The 14428-nt window shown below is 40.2% G+C and overlaps 1 protein-coding gene across 1 annotated transcript in view; it reads left to right on the forward strand.

Moving 5' to 3' along the window:
- ZFC3H1 (zinc finger C3H1-type containing) overlaps window positions 1–14428 on the forward strand; it is a 54032-nt gene that overhangs the window by 22850 nt on the left and 16754 nt on the right. The window contains exons 14-21 of the mRNA XM_075600234.1: window positions 223–354; window positions 1942–2499; window positions 2665–2774; window positions 7624–7755; window positions 7831–7952; window positions 8919–9020; window positions 10827–10937; window positions 11819–12002. Of these exons, the coding sequence (XP_075456349.1) occupies window positions 223–354; window positions 1942–2499; window positions 2665–2774; window positions 7624–7755; window positions 7831–7952; window positions 8919–9020; window positions 10827–10937; window positions 11819–12002 (1451 nt within the window). The remainder of the gene's footprint in view (window positions 1–222; window positions 355–1941; window positions 2500–2664; window positions 2775–7623; window positions 7756–7830; window positions 7953–8918; window positions 9021–10826; window positions 10938–11818; window positions 12003–14428) is intronic.

Raw genomic sequence — 14428 nt, forward strand, 5'->3', positions numbered from 1 at the left:
GTTTTCAGCCTTAAATCCCTGCTCCTTGGAGGTTACAGTATATATAAAGTGGAGCAAAAATGTGTTTTTTTTTTTTTTAGTAAGACTTACCCTTTTATTTTTTTATTTCTTTATTTCTCACCCCCTCCCCCTTTCTAAAAAAAATAAAATTAAGAGTAACATGGTAAGCAAAACTCAGTATGTCTGCACCATCTTCTGATTTCTTTGTGTTCTGTGTTGTAGATTACCAAAGTTCAGCAACGAGTTCAGGATAAAAGGAGCCTTGAGCTGAAATACAGCGAAGAACTTGCTCGAGCTAAAGCACTGGCCAGTCAACAGCTAGGGAAGCGGAAACTGGATCTGAAGAATATTGGAGTAAGTCCCTTTCGAGAACACCACCTTTTCCAAGGAATAATATCATTCAAGTGCAGCCACGCTTGGCAATGTTTTTAAGATTGCAATGAGCAAAAGGGGAAAAAAAAAGTAATTGTTTATAAATGTTAAATATTTAACACGAAGTGCTGATTGTTTGTACCCCTGAGTGCTTAAGAAAAACGTTGTAGTTTTTATACTTTTTTTCCTATCAGAATTTGTGGGTTATACATCTACTGATGGTGTGTGTAATGAGATTTTCTCATGTATTACAGAAATTTCAGTCCAAATGCTAAGAAATGCTTTTAATGGTCTATTTCATATGAACTTGTATAAATGCGGTCTTCAATGTAACACCCTATCATTATGTTCCCACCATTAAAGCTATCAGATCATGTTTTTTGTAAAGTGCATCACCAGTATAAAAGCACTGGAAATCGTGACCCATTTCTAAAAGTAATGAGCTTTGCTGAATTCAGCATGGCTGAAAATATAACTTTTTATTGCATTCATCAGGCTGATTTTGGTGTTCACCCATAGTCCTATTAAATGTTTGTGGGGGAAAAACACTATAGCCCCAGGCAAATTGTGTAATTCTGTAGGGGCAAACCCCACCCAAGATTAAGAGGGGACCCTCTTTCCCCATCCCAAGTTCAGGTGAGGATCACTTTCTCCAACCTACCCCGGGACCTGGTATCGTCCCAATGTTTGGTGCGACCCCCCCCACAGTTATCGTTTATTTGTAAAGCACCAACATATTCCACTGCGCGGTACAATGGGGGTACAGAGTGATATCAATTAAATAAATAGAATACACAAAGACAAACCAGTGCAAACAGATGCAAAAGGTCATGAGGGCCCTGCTCGTGAGTGTCTAAAATCTAGAGGTAAATGTAATAAATACAGATTTATAAGCCACCGACGCACACGAATTGTGGGATTTTACCGGGGGAACTTCCTGACCAAGTATCTCGAATGGCTGAAGTCCCACTTTCTGCTTTTCAAAAGTAGGCACTCTAATCTTTCAGTAGATAGCGGCTCTAATGGCTACTTTGTACAATTATAGAAACAAAGTGATTGCAGCAAGTGTATTCTTTACTTTATAAACAGAGAGCAGATTTTGAAACTGAAGTTCTTGGGTGCAAGAGAAAAGCAGGAGGGGGGGACTGGTTTTGTTCCCATGCGCCCAGGGGCTACAGTTTAAATATTTGTGTGAAACCGACCCTTTTGGGGTTCTAAAACTGGGCTGCAGTGTTCATTTTCGTTTTGCTAAAACAGATTGAATCGTTGTAATTAACATTTTGTTACTTTGTCATCACAAGGTATTAGTAATACACATTGTATTCATTTCCTCTTTATAATGTTTGCTGTTTTCCAAGATCATGTTAAGTGTGAATACAGGACATCATGTTTCAATTGTATAGGGCTGGTTAGTTAGGCTGAGATATCAGTTGGCAAAATATATGAAATATAAACATAAATAAGGGCAGCACATGGTAATTTTTTTTTAAGCTAAACTGAAAAATATATATAGGTACAGCATACCATTCATTTGAGTATGTAACGCTTACATTTTTGTATTATCTGCAGGTTAGAAAAATGTTCAAACAGGACCGTAGCCTTCTGGCAAGTCCCAGAAAACAATCCGCTGAGGCAATTGCTTTGGAAAAGAAACGATTGCAGGAGCTGGAGCAGGAGTATGCTTTCAAGATTCAGAAACTGAAAGAAATACAGGCTCGGAAACTTAAAGAGCAGCTGCCGGTACATCACCCGCCTGTGGTAGAGGAGCAGCCCGAATTTGTGCTGCCTCAGCCTTCCCTTCATGACCTCTCCCAGGACAAAATAACACTAGGCGCTGAGGAAAATGATACAGAGGATGAAGTGTTGTCTACCTCTGTCAAAGAGAGGAGGCGATCCTTCCGTGACTCCAACTCCTTTACCAAGCCCAACCTGAAGCCCACCGAGCTAACGCCCAACAAGGAGGAAGCCAGCAAACCTTCCCTGATAGCAACGGAGGGACCAGAGCTTGTCTTGGGGTTAAATATTGAAGAATTGAGAAGACTTCATTCCAGTGCGGATAACTTGAAAGAGCTGCTTTCAAAAAGCACCGGCCTAATGTTGGCTCAGGACAAACTTGCGTCAGGAAAGGTGACTACTTGTACTTTTTTTATTTAATGTGTGTCTTTTGGTTGCCTGTGACTCCATAAGCACGTTGTCGATGGAGTGACAAACACAGTGCAAAGCAAAAGCACCAATTTTTGTTTTCCTTTTTTGTCTTAGATTTATTTTTACACTTGTGTGCATGTTTTCTAGGAAATATCTGTGGATGTGGATTTGGTTACTGCACAAACCAAACCAACAGACGCGCGACCATACCCTTTTGGACCATATCAAAGTCCTCTTCTTGCATTTAAGTCATACAGGTAAGGACCGCGGCAGCTGCGTTTTTCTGTTTCAACATATTCTTTATGCAACGTGAATTTCTTTTCAAGTTGTTCAGAGTAATTTTAGTTGCATAAGTTGACCATTTAGTTGTTTTGGGGGACCTGCTTCGCCAAGCAGTGTCTTGCAGGTTCTACTGAGATGTGAACCCTTCCGATATCTTCTAAATACTTTGCTTCCCTACTTCATTTATACCACTGAGCTATTTATAAACTACACCAATCTAGAATACAACCCACTTCGTTTTGCTCATGTTACACCTGTTGAGATTTTTGAGTCTCTAATTTTCAATTTGTTTCCCCGTTTGTTTTTATTTCGATTTTGTCTTTTTAATAAAACGAAAATACCCAATGCTACATTCAATGTGACAAAATACAGTTAAATACTTCAATGTTAGTATTCTCATGAGTAAGGGTCATGAGAATGGCTGCAGTGTTAACGCTTTGGCCAAAGCGTTATAAGCCTGCAGCCACGTCACGACCAGTATGCAGGTCCTAACACTACCTGTGAAAATTCTCATGTACCTCCATTGTGGCCATTCTCCCTCCACTGCAGAGGTAAAGCAGAATTTTCATAGGTAGTGTTAGGACCTACATACTGGTTGTGACGTGGCTGCAGGCTTATAACGCTTTGGCCAAAGGGTTTAACTAAATGACGCGCACACACACCTATTCTTCCTCCCCATCTTTAGCCTTTCTCCCCTCCACCCCCACTAACTTGTCAGGCACATCTGGGTAAGCATTACTCCCAAGGTTTATTATGTTTTACCCTTCTGGTTAGGGTTTTCCTAAATGTAAGGTCTTTGTTTTTTGCATTTGTATGACTTCATGTGAAGTCGGCTGTGCTAAAGTGCTGTTATAGTACAATAACCTGCAACGTGTAGAGGAACATCGCACTTTACTCACACATTTCTACATGGTTTCATTTTGCTATATGCAATACGGTGGAGCTTTCTTGTTGCCTTTTTCACCCACCATAACTTAAAACGTGAAGGTAAACCCTACAGCCTTGAAAATTGCAAAGCCAGCAGTACAACCAACTTCACACTGATGATACCCATTAAGGTTGAAACATGTCTGTGAATGGTTTCTCTGGCTTTGCATCTGATTCTCATGCTGTGCTTTAAAGCTGTGTTTACAGCGAGCATTAGCTTATATGGGCTCCATGTAAGGCCGCGCTCATAGTGGCAGCGACGTGACGCCGCCCGAAAACAAATGCATTGTCGCCGCCTCATGCGTTTATAGTAAGCGCGACGGTGACGTGGTGGTGCGATTTTCGTAAGCCGGGAATATTTGATTTTTCAGGGACTGTCCCTTCATGTGACAGCCCCTTAACCAATCAATGCCCTGGTCGCCCGCGACGCCGCCTCAAAGCGAAATACAACTTTCGCTAGCGGTGACGTCACCGTTGCGGGCACTATACTCGCGGCCTAACAATGGTTTTTCAGGCAAAAGGTGACACGGTTTGCTCATTTGCATGTCATTTCACAGAATCCCTTGCTGCAGTGGAAACACTGTATGTTGGGTGATAATGGTGAAAGGCAGGGTTGCAGACCTGCGTAAGACATGTGAATGTGCTCACAAGTGATCTTTCTATTTGCTATATGCAATATGGTGGAGGTTTCTTGTTGCCTTTTTCACCCATCATAACTTAAAACGTTGTTTCTTTTTGGTAGACTCCTGCCTCATTTCCATAGAAAATTAGGTGGATCTAATTGCATACCTTCATTTTCCAGATTACATTTCTATTTGGAATTGATACCATTTATAATTTGGTGGCAATAGTCTGTGTTGCACTGATGTATCACAAGAGGAGTGCGTTAAGCGGGAGAATATCTAGACATTTACCCACTTTGAAATCCCTGACACTGTCTCCATGTTACTTTGTTGTTTTTGTATTTTATTTCTAAACTTTCAATTAGCATTTTATTGGATTAGGGGGCTCATGCAGAGAGGAACGTTAAAAAAGTTTAAAATGTCTGTAAAATAGCCACAGATTTGCCGTTAGTGAAGGTGTTATGCAGAGAACACCGTTAACTCATTTCGGCAAAAAACTGCTAATTGCCAACTTTTCCTGGCTATTTGAAACTCGCCATACTAATGCACATATTGGCGTGTTCCAGCGATTCGGAGCTTCTGGAATACCACGCTATATTAGCATGGCGAGTTTCAGGTTCTCGCCACGAGTTTGGCGAGTTTTACAGTTCTGAAAATTTTTCTGAGCACTTTTAAAAATCGCGCCATTTTCTCCCGAGTTTAAGGATTTCTGGCTAGTTTTTTCACCAGAAGATGGCGCTATTTCCTTATCTATGCTCTCTGCATGAGCCCCTAAGGGTCCTAATCTTTACTTCTAGAGCTCTGTATGTTGAGATTGGTCAATATGTCCTGATAACCTTCTCTTGGCTTAATAGAAATAAAAGCCCCCCTTCCCTCCTTGCTGGTAGGAGAGAGATCCATGACAATATTTATTTGGTTTCAAAACTTTCTGTAAGTTCTGAAGAACTGTTGTGCAGTTTCTGCCCACAAGATGTCCCCCTCCACCACTATTTGGAGATACTCTGGAGTCATGCCAGTTTTGCTGCCAATGCCCTGGCTGGAAGAGTTGAAGCCGAGGGACTTCACCCCAGTCAGGGAATTATTGGCCATTAATGCCCTGTTCTGAGGGTATTATTACTATTATAGGCTAAATGTAGGCGTATTATTATTATTATTTTTTTATTATATATATATATTTCTTTTCTTTCATAAAGACACTTTTTTGTAGTCATATTGATTTTTATCATCATGATTGTCTACATTCTTTTGCTTTTACTGCAAGTTTATTAAAAGGAAATTGTACATACACATCTCCCTCTCTCATATATATATATACACGCACACGCACACGCACCAACAAAACAGACACTGCTGCCCCCTACACCTACAAAATAAACAGACACACAAGCCTTTCCCCTCACTCTCCTGTGGGAGCTCTCTGCAGGCAGGGAGAGGAGTCGGTGCCTTGCTGCTGCCTCCTGTCCAATCACCTCCCCTGTCTAAGAGCTGCTCTCACTTGTTGTGAATGAGAACTGAATGCTCATTGGCTGAAAAACTTAGCTGGGTGCCAAAAATTCCGGGCATTATGGATTTGTTAAAATTCCAGGCATTATCCAATCAGGGAGCAGGGATTTCAATAATACCTGGAATTTAACAGCTATTCTGTAGTGCTGTACAATAGGGTTGCAGGACTAACAATAAAATAATAAACATTAACATGCATTGTTCCATTGGGTAAGGAGGACCCTGCGCCAAGGAGCTTACAATTTATAAGGGGTTGTGCAAACATAGGGTACAGGGGGATGAGGAGGTTGGTGTGTTTGGGAATTATAACAGAGCAGCTGTAACATCAACAAATGACAGACTTGGGGGGGGACGCAGATGTAGGCTGAAAAGGCTCTGAATTAATCCAGCTGAGCTAGGCAAGTCCTGTAGTCCAGTGTAAAATATTGCCGAGGGCGGTGCCTGATGAAACGGCGAGCCATCCCAGATGTTAACTCTTAGCATGTGGTTTCTGTGCAGAGGGGATCAGCCCTTTGGGAACTCTTTCTGACGTCCGCCTTCGGAGCAGCGCAGCTGTAGGCTGGAGTGTGTTGATGGCTAAATGTTAAAGCGGCATTGGCGTCTGTTTTAAATGTTATTAAAGGTGGGAAGCAGGCGATCTCCTGAGCTGAACCGCATTGGTTTCAGATGGGGGACACCCTGCTTTGAGGTGCATACTTCTGAAAGTGCAGCGTGGTTGGCATGCAACATGGCGCTTTGAAGGTCCAGTGTCACGCTGGCCAATAGAAAGCTGCGGTGTCATCCCTTTGAGGCTTCCTGTTGGCCCGTGGGATGTTTAAACCTGCGTCAGATGCCGGCCTCATCTCTTTAGAGGTATGTATCTCAGGGAGCAGGGGGTCTGGAAAATCCCTGCTTCCCACTTAGGAGGGAAAGGAAAAATATTTTTAAAGGCAAATGCTTCTTTAATACTTTTCTGCCAACAAAGCTTCATTTTCTTAGCAAGATACACTTTTACTGTATAACATACTTGCTGTTCTTTGAAAACAATTTTATTCTTTAAAAAAAAAAGAGCTGCCTGAAACATAAATTCATATTGCTGCTAAGCCTCTCACTTAGTGATCTTAATCTTCCCAGATAAGGTTATTTCAATTTTTACTACCTTTGTACTTTTGCATGGAAATAGCTCTGTGGTGCCATGGCGAAAGTGAGAATAAACAGTGAGAGTTGAAAATGAAACACGACTGAAGGCCTTTGACAATTTCAAATAAATATGGTAGAATAAAAATGTCGTTTTAAGGGCATAACATGGAGCTCCTCTTCATTTTGGGGATACTGGACCTTTTTTAAATGGAAATTGAAGGTGTACACTGCAATTACTTTCCTTTTTTATCCTGATCCTGTTCAGCTAATAGCCTTTGTCTTGGGTTTAATGAAACTGGTCATATTTGGCATTGGAGCCCTGATTACCACAACTTTGGCAGTGCTTATGCATTCTTGCCTTTGCTGTGCACTTCTAACTAGAAATTAGCATTGATTGTACATTCAGTAATACTTGTTACTGGAATTTGTTTATTGCCGTTTCAGTACATGTTACTCCTAAATAAGTGCATTTTTATCCGCAATCACAAAAACCTTGTCCACTATTGTGCTGCTGTGCTTTGTTGGTCTTTTTAGGGTTGTTTAAAAAACATGATTGCGATGTTTCCTCCATTAAATGCAACTTTACCCTTTTTAAGAACACAAACATGTACTTGTCATATATTCACTATGATTTGTTTTTATTATTTGACAGGTTTAGTCCATATTTTCGAACAAAGGAAAAGCTGCTCCTTAGCTCTGTGTCTTCCAGTAATATGATTGAGCCCAAAACCTTTTTCTGTCGTTTTGATCTGACTGGAACATGTAATGATGATGACTGTCAGTGGTAAGTTACTATTTTTTTTACCTTTTTAGAATGGATACCTCTGATCTGCAGATATTCATTTACTTTATATTCTAGGCAACACATGCGTGATTGCACCCTTAGCCGAAAGCAGCTGTTTCAAGATATCCTGTCATACAACCTGGATCTGATTGGATGTTCTGAGAATAGCACCGATGAGGAAATTGGCATTGCAACAGGTAAATGTCTCGCTGTCTTTGCATGCCCCTAACATCTTTCGATGTCCTTTTCTGGTATGTGTAAAATGTGAGACCTTACACGCAACACTAAATCTGCTGAAGGTGTATTTTCCCCTCTTCTGTTTGAGATGCAGATTGAATCCATTAAATCTTGCAATATGTCGGCTGCTGTTACAATCTTTGTTTCACAATTTAATATAAACAGTCTTGACATTAAGAGAAGAGCCTACCCGGGTTTAAGATTCAAATTGTATTAGCATGGATAATGTATACCCATATATCCTTGAACTTACAGTAGATGGTAAAAACGTCTTTAAATAATATGAGGTGATGAATAGAAAATAGAAGAAGCTCTAATGTACTTTTTGTATTGAGTTACGTCAGCAAAAAACAAGTTGAGCCCAAAAAGATTGTATAGACCTAATTTTATTGAGCATATGATGTTGGTGTTTTTGTACAAATACTTTTGGTTCATTGGTTAGAGTTGTGGTTTTCTTTGCACTTTGAAGAAAATGTTAGTTTGTGTCTGGAGACCGTGGATCTATGAAGTTAGGGGGGATTTATGCTTCTAGCAGTGGGATTATTTTGGATATGTACACGTAATAAATGAGTACCCCATTTCTGACTTCTAGTCCTTTCAGAGATAAAGGGATCATTTAACCATTGTGTCTCTGGCACTAGACTAGTGAAAGGAGAAACATCAGATTTTGTTTACAATTTCTCAAGAAATTGTACCTTGACTGAGATCTAGAAATGTTTATAACAAACACAAAGTGCTGGTCTTCCTGTGAAACCAATTTCTCTCAATCATAATTTCATGTGGGTCTATTTCCTGCCTTTTTTCCAAACTATCCATTCTTTAATCATCATGGTGATTTTTATGTACTTTTTTGTTGTTTTTAAAATATGATTTTCATCTTTCTAGTGTTTAATCAGAGTAATGGCAGACGTGTAATTTAATTTCAGAAAAATATGTTGACAAACTCTTTGGTGTTAATCGGGATCGCATGTCAATGGACCAGATGTCTGTTCTGCTTGTTAGCTATGTCAACGAAAGTAGAAGTCACAGTAAGTCATGCTTCCCTTTTATAACTCATTCCTTTGAGAGGTTTTCACATCATGCTCTAGGAAAGTGGTTCTCAAACTGTTCCCTGGGCTTCCAGGGCTCCCTAAAGACAAGTTGTAGTCACTGAAAACCTTTAAAACCCACGTCATGCAGTGATCTCCTGCAGTCTGTTAATTTTGTATGCTACTAAATGCTGAACACGAAGTAGGAGAGTGAGGGCAAAAATGAGTTTGACAACATTTCAGGTTAAAACAGTTAAAAATATATATTTTTTTTCCTATAAAGTATTGGTGAAAGGATTTCCATCACTGTATAACATAAGCGGTTAGGAAAAATGTTGTAGAAGTGCGTGACAGACCGCAGGACACTTTTGAATTGATAGAATGTGTTGGTGCGACGTGTCAATGTAGTATGGCATGATGTCACTCCGCAGCACCGGTGGATACATTCACTAGCTACATTGTAGCTGGAGCCTCTCCCGCAAACGGACAGGAAGGGAAGCCATACTACATTGACACTAAGTAAAGTGTTTCATAGTGTTTCGAAGTCCCCCCCTCTGTATTATTGTGTTACCATGTTACTTATGTGGTCCAATAGAGGCACTTCGGTTTATTGTAACATTTAGTTACTAGCAACAGTTACGATTCCTGTTGCTTATGTTTTAATACTATGCTCGTGATGTTTAATAGCTAAGACCCAGGTTATTACACAGACTGTGGGTACTACAGTATTTATGCATTTATCCATCATCAGCACATGTATTTACACCTTACTACATATTTTACTATGTGTTTGCCCTTATCCTGAGGGGTATACAGTGATATTTATTACCTTCTGTTATATTCTCTGTGGTGATCCCACTATATTATCCAGTGCACACTGTTTATTACATGCATTTCCCTAAGTATATATTGTTTAGGAGGCTATAACTGGATACGGTCCTTGAACCGTGCCTCTGGGCTTTACTATTGCATATTTTATGCTTGCCCTTTGTAGGATTCCATCCTCTTATTATGTGCTTTATTCACACATGGATTTTGTGGCTAATATGTTTGTAGGTGACTACTTTTCACCGGTGTGTGTTTGTGTGGTGACCATATGTTGTTATACATTTATATGATTACGTCACACTAGTTTTGTATTTTAGGCTGGCCATTTTGGCATATACTTATTGTTAATGATTAAACTCTTCTAGGACTCAGTACTGGTAGTGGTTAGTACGGTACTCTGCCAGTTTTTTAGATAATAGTACTGCTTTATTTTATGCAGTTACTTATTCTTTTAGAGTTTATCTGTGTGCGTGATGGCCTTTACCATGCGGTAATACACATACTAGTGTCCCCTTAGGTCCCCTTCCTCAAACTTTATGTGGAAGTTTCTTGTGGTATGTCATTAGGGGGTGGTCTTGGATCCTCTTACCACGTCGCTCTATACAATATACTTTTTATCTTTGGTATCTAATAAAAAATAGTTTATATATCATTATTCATACTCTATCATTTTGAGTGCATTCAAGAGGGTATCGTTTCTGTTTGTTGTGTCTACTCACCCCTACATCCCTTTTTGCACCAGATGATATTTTCCACTACTATATAATTGTGTATTACTTTTAAGCTGATGCGGGAGCTTCCCCTCCTCCCCCTTTTCCCCTGTTTTATAGAGAGGCATTGGTACCTGGAGAATCATTAGGTAGGCCTTTGTCTAGCAGTGGATCGGCCAAGGGTTGAAGATGAGATCTGGAGCTTTCAGGCCATTCAAATGATCCACAAACCATCATCAAACTAACCCTTGTATTTTATTTGTCACAGCACCTCCTCACACCACATTTAAAGAAAAAAGAAAATGGAGGCCAATGTATTGGAAAAAGCCAGTGTCAGACAGTAGCAGTGGGGATGAGGCCTCAAAGGTGGTTAATTGTGGTAAGACTAATACTCAAACTGACCACAACCAAAACTTTAAACTTAAACATGATTATTGTAAGGATTAGCTGTAACTTCTTTTTTGTATGATATAATCTTAATCTGGGGGGAGGAGTTAATGGCTAATATTTCCCACATGTGAAGGAAGAACTTTAGAGACCCAATTTTTGCTCTGAAATCCTGGGTCTGATCGTATTTTACACTTCTACCACTAACAAGTCACTCAGAAATCATCCTAGTTGTACTTGGGACGCTTGTTATGGTCGTTCTGATGTTTTGGATAACTTGCCAAGGATATGGAGCCGCCTTCAGAAATGGGTGCAATCCCACCCTAAATCTAAACACATCACACAATAGTGGCCAGCTGCAAGTACTTCATTTTTTTTTCTTTCCACCAGAGCAATCTATCTACAGACCTCTAAACAACTATTTTTAGTTCATATGGATGTCCACTGTGTTGGGAAAACTCTAGTTGCTGTTTCCTTCCCCGGAATCCCCGGTCTCCTCGTTTATTGGCTCGGCCTCCTGAGTTAGGGCAGTGAGTTAAAATATTTGGACTGTAAGGCTCGTCTGATTTTTGTCTACCATGTTCACAGGCAGCAGCGATTTCTTTTGTAACTTTCTCCCACAGAGACCGGTCCAAGGACATTTTTGGAGGGAAATGCAGGAATGATTAAAGATGGAACTTTTTAATATAGTTGTCAAGTGTTGATGCAGTACAGTATTAATATTTCTATTGAATACTTAGTATAGGTTTGCAATGTTATGCAGGTCAGTAGTTAATCAACTGAGTCACAATTACTGTTCCTGCTGCGAGTGAAAAGCTGATTTTTTTTCTCCCACTTACCCCCCCCCCCCCCCCCACCCCCTTCAATTTGTAGCACGTCCCCCAGAGCGCAAAACAAAGGTCCCCATTCAAGATGCGGTTGTCACCCCAGACGATGTCAGGTATTTTACAAATGAGACAGATGACATTTCCAACCTGGAGGCAAGCGTGCTTGAAAATCCCCAAGATATACAACTTTGGATCAAGTTGGCATACAAGTGCTTGAATCAAAACGAGGGGTAGGTAGTTTTTTGGTTTCTTTTGTGTAAACATGCCTTTCCAGTCTGGAAATCTTTGTGGGAGAGATTTATTTCACCTGGTAAATAATTGCATTTTTCTCCCGCTGTTCATGGCCCCTTTGTTTGTTTCTTTGAAGACACAAACCCTTAATTGTTTCGGAGCTGTTGGGATAAAGTTAAAATTGGATCCTCCTGCTGTAATTTGGCTATCTTTTGTGAGTAATAAATTAGACCTCGACATTGAACGCCAAGATGTGCCACTATGCTTAATAAAAAGAATAAGTAAATCATGCATTCATATTTGGAAATCAAAGTATGCAACAGTAGAGTAGCTTTATAGGAACTGTAGAATATCATCTTGCATTTTCACAATCAACTGCTTGCTTCAACCTAATCCAGGGGTCTGCAACCTCTCAAGGAAGAGCGATTTTATAAAAAATGTCCTTGTCCAAAATCTTCAGAGCCGCAACACATGCCTGAATATTACACCCCCACAAACACATACTGTACACATATAATGGGTATATACTGTATAAGCATTAACATACGACAAACTTACTTTAATCGGAATTGGGGAAAATAAAAAAATATGTGGGGGAATAAAATGCATCTCGCAAAAATAAGTCCCTTTATTTTGTTTTTTCATTGTTTTTCTGTGCAAAACTGTGTCATTTTTAAATACACCATACATACACATTCTCTACCCCCCAATCCTTATACACAGTACCCACCCAAATACATGTGTGCGCAAACACATACACGCGCACTAACCTCTCCAAATACAGTGCAGGAGTCATGTCAGCAGCTGTGCAGTTGTCGGGTGGCAACAAGAGGCCCGACCAGCGCTGGCCGTGCCCCCGTAGCCAAGAGCAGCACAGTGAGGAGAGCCGCATGTGGCTCGGGAGCCGCAGGTTGCCTACTTCTGACCTAGTGTTTCCAGCATGCTCACATCTTACTATGTGGATCCAAAGCTTTAAGCCTTAAACCTAGAGATTCAGCTGAGCTGAATGTACCTTCGGTGGCGACGTTCTGTGCAATTATGTTCCTTTTGCGCACCAAAAATTGCGTCCGGAGTTCCCGCAGCTTTGGAAAGCATTTTTTTTGTTTTAAACTTGTTCTAAAGTTATAGTGTACAGAACTTCCACTCAGGAATATGCAAAGCCATTCTGTCCCTATTCAGAAATGGAATGTATGTAATATGTATTCTATGTACAGAAGGAGGCTGCGTTTATATAAAACGTAGGAAAAACCCTGCTCTGCACCAGGAGGGAATAGTGACCAAACCGTGTGAGTAGGGCAGTGCTCACAGGGAGATGAGGACAATTGATAAACTTAGACAGAACAGAATCCCTTTTATGTGGCATCAAAGAAACACCCCAAGTAAAATATAATCTTTATTGAAATAACTTAAAATATAACTGTTTGGACTACACAACTAATAGACACAAAACTAATAAAAACAATTAAAAGAACCGAAGAGGTGTGGGTAGGTTTAGCTAATTATACTAGTGACCGGATATCCTCTCCATAGGAAAGTAATCAGCGGGCACTGCTTGGACAAAAAATGGCAAGAAGGCTGGACTGTGCAAAAAATATAAAAGCCTTTATTGGTTCCCGGCAAACATGGATAAAAAAGGGGAGACCTAAAAAAGGCTACACCTACCCACACCTCTTCAGTTCATTTAATTGTTTTTATTAGTTTTGTGTCTATTAGTTGTGGCGTCCAAACAGTTATATTTTAAGTTATTTCAATAAAGATTATATTTTACTTGGGGTGTTTCTTTAGTGCCACATAAAAGGGATTATTTTCTGTCTTAGTTTATTAATATTTATTCTATTCACATGAATATACTGATTCTGAATAGGAACTCCCTGACAAATAAGTAATTATAGTATAAGCTATGTCTTTGGGAATGTCTCACCCCCTCCCCCCCACACGTTAACGATAATGTAGGATTTGGACAATATGTTTGTGTCATTTTGAGTGACCTGTATCGCTTAGCACATCACTGATGCAAAGGTAGAACAGAGTAGAAATCTTATTGGCAGTGAAGCGAGAAATGGCTCTCGCGGTAAGGGAGATTAGACCAGACTTTTACGGGATCGCAAAACACCTGTCAAAACAAGAGCATTAAATTAAACAGGCTTATTTTGGCCAGAACCAATGAACAACACCATGCACAAACGCAGCAACAACTCACTAGAACGTGAGGCTCCGGGGACTACGGCTCGCTGGTTGCTGCCGAAGTGAGCTTACTCTGGATGCTGCCTCCACGCCATCTGTCCTAGAATATTCCAGTACCAGGGATCACCACCTCCTTGGTCCGCAGTTACCTTTTCCAGTTGCCTCTAGTCAACGAGACCTATCTAGTTCTGATGGCATTTTTATCAGTAATACTTGATGCTGCCAAGTCATTAAAAGCGTT

The sequence above is a fragment of the Ascaphus truei genome, chromosome 5 (genome assembly GCF_040206685.1).
Source record: "Ascaphus truei isolate aAscTru1 chromosome 5, aAscTru1.hap1, whole genome shotgun sequence".
Taxonomy (NCBI): Eukaryota; Metazoa; Chordata; class Amphibia; order Anura; family Ascaphidae; genus Ascaphus; species Ascaphus truei.